We start from the raw sequence: 12500 nt of genomic DNA on the forward strand, positions 1-12500 counted from the left end.
CGAACACACGGACACACACACACACACACACACACACACACACACAGACACACACACTGAATAAGAAACTTTAAATGTGTGTGTACTGAAGAGGATGCATCCTGATGCCTCCCGCATGAGTGATTTAGCTCTCTAATTGGCCCCATGTGAGAGTGTTGAGCGCTGTGATTGGCCTATGTGAGAGTGATGAGCGCTGTGATTGGCCTATGTGAGAGTGATGAGCGCTGTGATTTGCCCTATGTGAGAGTGATGAGTGCTGTGATTGGTCCATGTGAGAGTGTTGACGATGTGATTGGCCCCATGTGAGAATGTTGAGCACTGTGATTTGCCCCATGTGAGAGTGTTGAGTGCTGTGATTGGTTGAACACTCACCCAGAAGAGAACTGTGGCCCCTGATAGGCAGAATCGAGGCAGCTTGGTGGAGACTGGCATATAGGGCTCCTTTTCCTGAGGAGGAACAGGATAGGAGTCAACGTGATGTCATGTGTGATGAGTCATGTGTGTCCGTGACAACCCTCTGCTCCGAATGAGAAAGTATGTATTTCACATGTGTTGGTTTGGTTCTGTAGCGGTGAGTGTGTGTCAGTGACGTGCCGTGAGGTTCGCAGCTGGTGAGGCAAAGAAACCGGAAGTGATTACGATCTCTACTTGTTTAAAAAAAATTGAAATGTATACATCATACATGTATATATGTTTATGGTTTAAAAATTGTCATCTCACCATACCTGAATTTTTTTTAAACAATCGGTTTTTTTTATTATAAGTAGTTATGCGGCTCAATAGTCAACTGACTTTTACGAGGCTATAGGCCTACAGCTAAACTTACAATTGGTGAGGTAATTGAACTTTTACACCGTGTCAAATAAGATATTAATAGTTACAAGGTAGCGTATGTAGCCCTCCCACCAATGATATGGCTCATTTAATTTTGTCTAGGGAAAATATAACTACGGTGGTGGGATGCTAATTTAAATTACCTTTTACACAACTCGGACACTTGAATTCGCAGTCTAGAAAAAAAACAATTACATATTTATTTACACAACATATTAACAAGCAAACAGTTAAACACTGCTTGGCCATGTTTGATCCTTCTCACTCAGCCGCTCCTTGTTTGTAACCGACGGTTTGCGCTTGATTTAAAATGCAGCATATGCGTGTTGTTTAATAACTTTCAGAAGGCAGAATAGCCTGTTCCATTCGCATGTGACGTTCGCATGAGCCTTAAAACGGACTTTTAGGGAACCTTATAATTTGGTCTGTTAGCACAAGTCCCCAGGACGTCCTTTAAAAACGTCCCCATAACCTTTACCTGCAGGTCCTCTGCGTGACGTTCGCATGAGCCTTAAAACGGACTTTTAGGGAACGTTCTTATTTGGTCTCTCAGCATACGTCCCCAGGACATCCTTCAAAAACGTCCCCGTTACCTTTACCTGTGGTCCACTGCGGGACGTTCGCATGAGCCTTAAAACGGACTTTTAGGGAACGTTCTTATTTGGTCTCTCAGCATACATCCCCAGGACGCCTTTAAAAACGTCCCCGTAACCTTTACCTGTGGTCCTCTGCGGGACGTTCGCATTCGGTCCTTCCAAAACGTCCCCTTGACGTCCTCTGATGGTCCTCTCTGAACCAGAGGTTCCACTAAAGAAAAATGTTTTTCATTTGCCCGACATTTTAATGATAAGCCGGCCAAATATCTATTTCTGCTTCTAAATTAGCCTATTGAAGAACACTGACGGCCTGCGTAGCCTAAATAATAACATAATCAGGTAGTTTATAATGCAACAATATTTTCCTAAGTTTACAATGGGAAACAAAAACATTAATGTATGATGCGCGTCAATAAGTGGCCTTTAATCGCAACCTGCTCTGGCGTTAAAATGAGCGCCGCAACATGGTCATTGCTCTGTTCAATGAGAGCAGAGATTCTTAAATTATTCGACCCTCTTGTGAATCCTTTGCGTCTCCTTTTCGCAGTGCTAACAGAACATTTTACTGTGACTATCAATTACCTCGCACCTTAGCCAAGAGAACTTGTCACTCCATAACGACATAAACGCCCGACATTTCGGCTTTTTCTCTGGTGATGCTGTTCGAACATCTAGGGCTTCAGGTATTCAGTGTTTGGAAAGTTCACTTTCTACATGAACTAGCTCAGTTCACAGCTCCAATTTTCAATATGCTGCGAGTGCGAGCTATAATTTTTCCAAATCTCTGTCTGCAATACCGCTCTCGGCTCCTACGCACGGGCATAGACAGTATAATGAAATGAAACGTATTCAGACGAAACACTGCAGGTATTACAGGTTCATCCTCGTCAGACGGTTTACCCTCATCAGTTGTGTTTGGCCTCTGAAAAAAAGCTTTTAAGGCTAATCTGCTTGGCCATGTTGGATCCTTCTCACTCAGTTCGCTCCTTGTTTGAAACCGAGGGTTTGCGCTTTATTTAAAATGCAGCATATGCGTGTTCTTAAATAACTTTCTAACGGCAGATTAGCCTGTTCCTTTAAAACATAATAAGGGCAGTGCACGTTTGCTTTATAGGCCTAAATATTAGGATTGTTGTCAAATCCAGAATGTGTTTGCGAGACAGACAATTTGACCGGTGAGCTCTACATTCTGTTGCAGCATCTTTGAAGGCCTGTGGAAAGCTCAATGTTAGCCTAAAGCTAGAGACTTGGTAGACCTTCCTATGTATGCATTGTATTGGAATCATGCAGACATTACATTTATAGCACAGATCAGTAGAGAAGCATTCATATTTATTTTATTTCATCATTCTTAGTTTGGCTAGTTATTCTGCCTCCCTGCCCCACGTCCGTGACGTGCCATGGATGTTGATTAAAAAAGGAATCATTCCGGAAAACCCTCACCGATAGTGACTGAGATCGCTACAATATGCTTTTCCTCAAACCCTCGGAAAAAATGACTAAGTTTGTTGGCTGTCTCACACTGTGATAAACGTGTTAAAGTGACAAAATAGTAATCAGACAGTGGTAGTACAGTGGGTAGCGAAGTGTTTTAGTAATAGGAAGGTTAACGGTTCAATTCCCATGCCTCGCAATCAAGTTTGTAAGCGCGCGCCCGTGTGTGTGTCTGTGTGTGTCTATGTATATTATATGAAATGAGCTATATGAATGAACTTGAACTTGTGTGTGTGTGCACCCTGTAAGCAAAATGACGGCTCCGCGATCTATTATTATTTTATTTTCTTCATTAAGCTCAGCAAAAACGGTCGTGCCTGCTACGTCCGCGGTGCGTCCTTGAATAACGTCCCCAGGACGTCTAAAACACGTTTCCCAGAAGTCACCACAATAACCTCAGGACGTTCTTGCAACTTCCTGCAGAACGTCCCCAGGACCTATAGAAACACGTTTTCCAGACGTCACCGGAATGTCCTAGGGACGTTCTTGCAAGTTGTCAAGGGAACCATACACATTTATGTTTTTAGAACGTTCAGAGAGACCATTACAGGACATCGAGGGGACGTCATTTTGCTTACAGGGTTGTTAGTGGGACATATTTTATGTAAATTATGCTATCTACACGACTTTTTTATGTCTACATTGACTCGGTTAGTTGTATATGTGCAACACGAATGTTGTCGAGGATTGTATGTCTTAACTGAAGCGCTCTAGACCATTATTGTTAGGTCATTGCTAACGCTTACACCAAAAATCCATTGAAACACATAGTAGCTAGCTAGCCTTGCTGCTAATAAGTAACGTGAGCAGGCATAACTCAACAGATATTGACAGCGCATTCATTTTGAAAGAGGAACAGAGAAACGCGATCAAGGCATTTGTCGATCGAAAAGATGTTTTTGCCGTCCTTCCTACGGGATCAGGTTAAAGTTTTAATGTATCAGATGGTCATACTACTTTGCTCTGATTGGTTCTAAGTATCCAATTGAGCGAAGAGGCATTTTTTCCCCCTGGTTCGTTGAAACACGCCCCATAATCACAGCCCAATGGTTCAGTATCAGACTCATATTCTGACTAGAATTATGAGTATGACATCGTCAGGCTAGGCTCCCCGTATAGTCAGTGGAAATCCGTTGTCCTCTTCTCCTGCGATCTACCTCTTCTTGAGCGAATGCAGTCAGTGGCTAGTTTAGCTCAGGCACCTAGTCTGCTCACAACTTCAAGGCAACTTTCCTGCACCTAGCAGCCTTTAGCGAGGTTTGTGTTGCGCATGAATATGTCCCGTTGGAAAACGTGAAACACTCCAATGCAAATGTCATTACCTTCTGTCCCATCGTTTGAAGCAAACATTTTAGCTCCGCCATTGGTCTCCCATTATTAATCATTTCACGTTTGGACTGCAAGTCCAGTTTTGAGAACTGCTTCAGCTTAGCAATACAACCTTCCATTTTCGCCATCAAGTAGAAGTGTAGAAGAAGACCTACTTTAGAACCAACGTATACCCGACAATTGCGCTCTCGCTCGCCTCCTTTCCTGAGGCAGTGGTACTGCCTGCCTCACTTACAATATTTTTCAATGCGTTTTGAGCTCAACTCAAAGGTTCTACGCTTGCGCACGCATGCGTAAAACCCAGTTTGGAGAGATTGTGCAATCCTAACTGAGGCACTGCCTCCCCTGCCCATAGACACCAATTCATCTGCCTCATCCCACTGCACGTCCCTGTTTTCTGGAACCGGAAATTAGCAAATTCAGCAATTTTGATAATAAAAATGCTCGAAATGATCGGAATCATGCAGAAATTACACCCATACCACAGATTAGTAGAGAAATATGAATATTTATTTTACAATATGTATATACAGCCGCGGAAAAAATTAAGAGACCACTTCAAAATGATCAGTTTCTCTGGTTTTACTATTTATTGGTATGTGTTAAAGTAAAATGTACATTTTACTTTAACACATACCAATGAAGTGGTCTCTTAATTTTTTCCGCGGCAGTATATATACATATATATATATATTTTTTTTTTACTTTTCAAAATGACAGGCTCTGCCTCCCCTGCCTCATATGACCGCACGTCCCTGGTGTGTGTGTGTGTGTGTGTGTGTGTGTGTGTGTATGTGTGTGTGTTACCTGTGTGATGCGGTTGGTTCTGTGGTGGGGTGTGTGTGTGTGTGTGTGTGTGAGTGTGTGTGTGTGTGTCACCTGTGTGATGCGGTTGGTTCTGTAGTGGGTGCACATGACTTCAAACTCGGGTCGGATCTGGAGCTGCTGCTGCTCCTCTTCGAAGTCCACCAGGTCCCACTCGTACTCCAGACGGGCCTGGCGCCGCTTCCAGAACTCCAGGAACAGGGTCACTGCAGGGGTCATAGGGCAGGGGTCAGGAGAGGTCACCGGGATAGTTTGGTTTTAAAATGAGTCTGTTACTACGCTGTTCCTGTTCTAAATCCACAGATAGATGCCTGCACACTGTCAGCCAGTGGCGTTTCTACATTAGGGGCAGGTGGGGTACTGCCCCACCAGATGGCACTGTTGTGCAGAAGGCTCAATACATTCGTACTTCGCGGCAAACTATATATATATTTAAATGCAAAGTAGCGTAAATATTTGTGTGAATAACCTTGACTCACAAGCATTATAGTCTTGTTTTGGAGTAATTTGATTTGCGTGTTTTTTTGCCTGTGTGCTTGCCATAGACATGAATGAATGTTTATATACATGTCTATGGTGCTTGCTCTGTGCAACGTTTCCCGTTTTCTGTGGGGCACAGGCAAACCGTTACCATGGAAACACGAACGAGCGTGAACCACACAGGCCAAAGTTAACATTGAGCCGTAGGGGACTTTCAAATTTGCCCCATGTAATCTGCCTGGCAACTAGACTGGAATAATGCAAAACCCGCGAGAACTGTACCCCGAGACTAAGAAAAAAAAACATAGTCAAAGATCATATCAGACAGACCAATGCCAGTAACGTTACTGCTAGTTAGCTATCGTTAGTTTTTCGAGTATTTTGGAAGTTTTTTAATTCAGACTACAATGAATAATGTAGACTATTTGTTGAGGGTGCAATTTAATACATTTTTGTTGGAAGAGAAATTCGAAATTAAACGTTTTGGGCCAGTCAGACTGCAGCCTGGTGAGAAAGCGACTTGAACTTTCAAGATGGAATGGTATGACAGAAAGACATGGCTAACTGCTAGCACATCAAAACGAGCACTGTTCTGTTTCCCATGCTGGTACTAATGCAGACTCAATTCGGACAACGGATGGATTCAAAGACCTGGAGCATCTGGCAGAAAGCTTAAAAACCCATAACAATTCATATGGAATTGGGGCAGGTCAACATCATGGCACAGCTAGATAGTGCATATCCGCTTAACATTTTTGAACACAACAAACAGATGGAGGAGAATCGTTATGTACTGGGGAGGCTGATATTGTTCATAAAGCTTTGTGGGAAGTGCGAACTTTGAGAAGATGTGCGAGGGCGACACCAGGCTAAAAAGACACTACGATTCTGTGAGTCAAACCTTCTTTTTTTTGGGAGTTTTGTTCATTTAGCAGCATGTTTTTGTCACGGGGTGACTATATTCAGTGGGGGAGGAACAACACAACTGGGAATTAGGTTCCCAGGGGAACGCTTTTTACGTAACACACTGGACCAAGAGGGGGAAGTAAACAATGGCCAGGTGTAGCCAATGCATTGTTTATCAGGCAAATCAGCTGCAGCTGTAAGACGGACCATCACTCAGCTAGTCATTGGCTAATGATAGGATTGGAGTATTTTTAAGCTACAGGTGACCATCGGTAACAAAAGGGGGAAACACACGGAAGAGAGCGAGACCAGGCGGGGAAGGACTCGAAAGAAGCATGGAGGAGAAGGAGCCAGAGAGGCCAGGATCTGAACGGGGTACGGCGCTGCAGTCCCAGACGACCAAGGAAGGTCGGACGGACTGACAGGCCGACATGCAAGTCACTGAACGGAGCTCAGACAACGGCATACTGCCGGAGCCGGACATCGTGGTCTTCCCCTGACAGAAACCGGCATTGTGCCGGAGCTGAACGCTGCAAGCTCTCCCCTGTAACGCTAAGTAACCGACCTCCTTGTTTTACAAACTGTCAATCGCAGGTTAGCCGCCGGCTAACGGTTAATCTGTACTGTTTTCGAGGACGCTACCTTTTATCTCCTGTGGCGTTAGTTTTACCCCTGCTCTCCTGACCTACATTGTTGTCCCACCCAGCCAGCCACTGAAGCTATTGCCCGGACTGTTCCTTCTCTTTATGCACGTGATTGTTTTAAAGTGACTTTGTGCTGTGTGCAGTGTTCACCTTGAGTGTTACATTTGAAGTGGTTTCACAAATTGTCTGCACCCTTTTTATAGCGTGGACCTTCGAACAGTTCCTGGTAGCTGACCGCCAATAACCTGTGCATGCTGTAGGACTTTTAAAACTTTTGACAGGATACTGTTCGCTAGCCCCCGCAGCCCTGGATCTCCTGCTGGAGGTGACGTGGAACAGCAGCCATCGACCGCCCCAGACTCTCTGCAGGACCCACGGCTGACCCCAGACGTCCCCCAGCCTACTACATGCTGCCTCATTCCCTGGCACTCGTCCTCAGCATTTAAACTCCTTTTAAATATTTATTAATAAAAAAACTTTTAACCGGGTGCCTTGTGTCTCTGACATCATCTTTGGGGGTGGGGATACGGTTCGCTCCTCAGTCAAGTGACAGATAGATTTAAGTGGAGGCCCCAGTGCCCCCCACCTGTGACAATTTGTTTCTGTTATCGGTTTCAGTTGTGCCTTTTGCTTCATATTGTGTGCCACACGTGTGCCACAAGCTTAATAAATGATGCAAGTTATTTGAGCTATGTGTCAGTCTAATCTTTTACATTTGTTGCAATCATTTTACTTTAATGCTGTATTATGGGCAACATCTTTGTGTCGCGCTAAAGCATGTGAAATGTATTTGAAATAGGATTTCTGCTCCCTGCTGGCACTCAAAATGTGGGCGATATGGGTAAAAAATTATCACGATAGATATTTATATTTTCATTCGATAACGATATAAGACGATATAAATTAAGTCTGTTTCATTTGCTTCAGACAAGAACGCCTGTACAAACCAAAGGTTTCAATGTTTCTTTTTTATTGTAAACCCGAAATTTCTCAACTTCAAATCAAAAGTGGAAATATACAGTAATCTTTCCAAGTAAACAAACTGATGTCTGATAATAACCGGTTCGTCCGGTTGAGTTTAAAAACATCAGCTAAATGTGTGTAATGCGAAAATACGATGATAAACCAATAAACAGGAGCCCTGGCTGTGGAGCAATCCGGGGGGTGGGGTTATCCCCTCAAGTCTAGGCTACGAGATTCAGCCCTAAAAAAAGAAAGAAGTTCCAATCATTTGAACGACAGCAAGAAAATAACATTTGCGAATAAAGTGCACGATGGAAACATAGGACATTGTTCGTGTTTTACTACTCAAAGCATTCCAGGGATTGAGTTACAGTGGCAAGTTAGCGATCAAAGCAACAGGTAGACCACCTCCCAAAATCAGAGCAACAGCAGATTACAGCACAGCTGGCTAATAAGTGGTAACGTTAGCTACCAATGGAGTTGAATGAATGGTGTGCTAACGGTCACATATTAGAACGTAACGTAAATGTAAAACCTTTTTTTTTTTTCTGTCTCACACTCTGATAAATATGTTTAAGTGACCACCGTTTAATTTCCATAAACTGTTAGTTCGTTTATGGAAATTAATACATTGCTAGCGGGCGTGGTGTAGCGTGTGGAAATAGTGCTGACAGGACTAGAGAGCTAGTTAGAAGGCTAGCCAGCTAGTAGGCATTTGTATGTAGACGCTTTAGATGCGCAGTAGTCTACACTCTGACCTAACCATAGACAACGCAGCGATTTAAGACTTTTTAATGCCCCGCGGCCACCCTGACATTTCTCCGCAACTTCCTGCTGCATCACAGAAATTAAACGGACTGCTGTTCCTAATTATTCTCTATCGACATGATCGATATTATTGAAAATGTTACGATAGCTTTATCGAGGGAATTCATTATCGCGATAATTATTTTTATCGTTTTATCGCCCAGCCCTAGCCCATAGTTTATCTTACTGGTCTATATAGGCCTACTGCTTATAAAAATCAGCTACCTCTATTATTATGACGATGACATGACGTCATACAAAATTGCCCCACCAGAAATGTCGCCACTGCTGTCAGCTGAACACAGGTGTGTGTCTGTTTAAATGAGCTGAACACGTGTGTGTGTGTGTGTGTGTGTGTGTGTGTGTGTGTGTGTCACCTGTGTGATGCGGTTGGGTCTGAAGTGGTGTGTTTGTTTGTGTGTGTGGTGTGTGTGTGTGTGTGTGTGTGTATTTAAAGGAGCTGAACACAGGTGTGTGTCTGTTTAAATGAGCTGAACACAGGTGTGTGTCTGTTTAAAGGAGCTGAACACAGGTGTGTCTGTTTAAATGAGCTGAACACAGGTGTGTGTCTGTTTAAATGAGCTGAACACAGGTGTGTGTCTGTTTAAATGAGCTGAACACAGGTGTGTGTGTTTAAAGGAGCTGAACACAGGTGTGTGTCTGGTTAAAGGAGCTGAACACAGGTGTGTGTCTGTTTAAATGAGCTGAACACAGGTGTGTGTCTGTTTAAATGAGCTGAACACAGGTGTGTGTCTGTTTAAATGAGCTGAACACAGGTGTGTGTCTGTTTAAAGGAGCTGAACACAGGTGTGTGTCTGTTTAAATGAGCTGAACACAGGTGTGTGTCTGTTTAAATGAGCTGAACACAGGTGTGTGTCTGTTTAAATGAGCTGAACACAGGTGTGTGTCTGTTTAAAGGAGCTGAACACAGGTGTGTTTATTTAAATGAGCTGAACACAGGTGTGTGTCTGTTTAAAGGAGCTGAACACAGGTGTGTGTCTGTTTAAATGAGCTGAACACAGGTGTGTGTCTGTTTAAAAGAGCTGAACACAGGTGTGTGTCTGTTTAAAGGAGCTGAACACAGGTGTGTGTCTGTTTAAAGGAGCTGAACACTTAAAGGACACGAGACACACACCTGTGTTCAGCTCATTTAAATACACACAGGTGTGTGTCTCGTGTCCTTTAAGTGTCTAATCCCTGTGCACTGCTACAGTTGGGATGTGTCCACTCGTCCTGCTGTTGTGTCAAATGTCCTCCTGTTATTGTGTGTGTGGGTGAGTGTGTGTGTGTGTGTGTGTGTGTGTGTGTGTGTGTGTGTGTGTGTGTGTGTGTGTGTGTGTGTGTGTGTGTGTGTATGTGAGACTGTGTGTGAAACTCAAACAGATCCAGGTTCAGTGTGTGTGTGTGTGTGCGTGTGTGTGTGCGCGTGTGTGTGTGTGTGTGTGTGTGTGTGTGTGTGTGTGTGTGTGTGTGTGTGTGTGTGTGTGTATGTGAGACTGTGTGTGAAACTCAAACAGATCCAGGTTCAGTGTGTGTGAGTGTGTGTGTGTGTGTGTGTGTGTGTGTGTGTGTGTGTGTGTGTGTGTGTGTGTGTGTGTGTATGAGAGACTGTGTGTGAAACTCAAACAGATCCAGGTTCAGTGTGTGTGTGTGTGCGTGTGTGTGTGTGCAGCCTGCTGTCTCCTCTGTAGTCTAAACCTGACTGACGGGGGGAGAAGATGACCTCACCCCAGATGCCCATGAAGATGGCGAAGAAGACGGTGCCCTCATTGTCAAACAGGTGAGATTGCTGAGGAGCAGAGAGGAGCGGAGAGGAGAGGAGCAGAGAGGAGAGGAGAGGAGAGGAGAGGAGAGGAGAGGAGAGGAGAGGAGAGGAGAGGAGGGGAAAGTGGAGGAGAGGGGCGATAGGAGAGTAGAGGAGGAGAGGTGAGTTCAGTATATATTCAGTATACATCAGTATATTCATCAACATAAAACACTGAACAACAGGCTTTAAAACAAAAGAGCTCACACACACCCTTCACACACAATTAGGCTCTACTCACAGGCACAATCGCTCACACACATCCCATTCACACGCAGAGCTCAGACATGCCTGAGAGACAGACACAGACCGTGTGTGTGTGTGTGTGTGTGTGTGTGTGTGTGTGTGTGTGTGTGTTTGTGTGTGTGTGTGAGTGTGCCACTGACCCAGGAAGACAGGCAGGTGGAGTTCAGTTTCCAGAAGCTACACTTCTTATCGCACAGAGGACACATCACAATGTCTCCGCCCCTTTCACAGATCTCTTTACTGCAGAGACAGAGAAAGATAGAGAGAGGAGAGGGTGAGCGATGAGGAAGAGATGGAGAAAGACACCAAAATATGAGAGAGAGATTGAGAAAGATGGCAAGAGAGAAGGGAGAGATGGAGAAAGATGGCGAGAGAAAAGAGAGAGATGGAGAAAGATAGCGATAGAGAAGAGAGAGATAGAAAAACACAGCGAGAGACAAAAAGAAAGACAGCAAGAGATAAAAGAGAGGTGGAAAGATAGCATGAGAGAAAAGGAACAAGAAACATATGAGACCTGTGAAACATAACACGTCTTCACCTCTTCTATAAATGAAACAATATTTTCATTAACATTATTTGACACATGCCTACACATATCTGGTGATGTTTTTTTATCATACCTGGTGATAGTGTTTATATATCTGGCGATGTTTTTGTTTATCATACCTGGTGACGTTGTCCTCATAGCTGAGCAGTCCATACACGAAGCAGATGACTCCCATCACCGCGGCAAAAAACAGCATCTCTGTGTAGAAGCCCAGCCATGCAAAGTAGATGCCAATCTTCTCTCCATAGTACTTCCTGTCATGACAGGAAATTATCTCATAAAGCATATTCACAACTGTTACATTCAAGTTGAGAGCCAGAATAGCTAGCAATAGTGCTAACTGTATGAGGCTGTATGTGGAATGTGAATGGGTCGAATCAAGGTCTGCATGCGTTAAAAAATATGAACTTGTACAACAGATCCAATCCAACAGTCCTACCGGAGGATAGCATTGCTATGATTATGGTGGAAACGGTCATAACAAATTCTATGTTATCTGCTAATGTTGCCATGTTAAACAACTATCAAGTAGAATAAACACAATGTAAAGGCAGCTTAAGAGTTAGCATCAATGCTAACTGTTTGAGGTTGAGAGACTAAGAGTCAGCAGTGAGAGGCTATGAGCGCTAGCAGCAGTGCTAACCTTATGAGGTTGAGAGGCTATGAGCGCTAGCAGCAGTGCTAACCTTATGAGGTTGAGAGGCTATGAGAGCTAGCAGCAGTGCTAACCTTATGAGGTTAGGATGCTATGAGAGCTAGCAGCAGTGCTAACCTTATGAGGTTGAGAGGCTATGAGCGCTAGCAGCAGTGCTAACTTTATGAGTTTGAGACGCTATGAGAGCTAGCAGCAGTGCTAACCTTATGAGGTTGAGAGGCTATGAGAGCTAGCAGCAGTGCTAACCTTATGAGGTTGAGAGGCTATGAGCGCTAGCAGCAGTGCTAACCTTATGAGGTTGAGAGGCTGCTCCTTGTAGAAGCTGAAGAAGCGAGCCCAGTGCCTGTACAGGTGATAGCGTTCGCTCTCA

At 44.0% G+C, this 12500-nt stretch overlaps 1 protein-coding gene across 1 annotated transcript in view; it reads right to left on the reverse strand.

Annotated features, from left to right (window-relative positions):
- Positions 1 to 12500, reverse strand: part of ano5b (anoctamin 5b) — a gene marked incomplete at both ends in the record, with an annotated part of 67617 nt that overhangs the window by 4803 nt on the left and 50314 nt on the right. The window contains 6 exons of the mRNA XM_080856365.1: positions 373 to 447; positions 5133 to 5284; positions 10607 to 10667; positions 11069 to 11168; positions 11595 to 11729; positions 12420 to 12500. The exon at positions 12420 to 12500 is cut by the window's right edge and continues 35 nt beyond it. Coding sequence (XP_080712491.1) covers positions 373 to 447; positions 5133 to 5284; positions 10607 to 10667; positions 11069 to 11168; positions 11595 to 11729; positions 12420 to 12500 — 604 coding nt within the window. The remainder of the gene's footprint in view (positions 1 to 372; positions 448 to 5132; positions 5285 to 10606; positions 10668 to 11068; positions 11169 to 11594; positions 11730 to 12419) is intronic.

The sequence above is a fragment of the Sprattus sprattus genome (genome assembly GCF_963457725.1).
Source record: "Sprattus sprattus genome assembly, chromosome: 18".
Classification (NCBI taxonomy): Eukaryota; Metazoa; Chordata; class Actinopteri; order Clupeiformes; family Clupeidae; genus Sprattus; species Sprattus sprattus.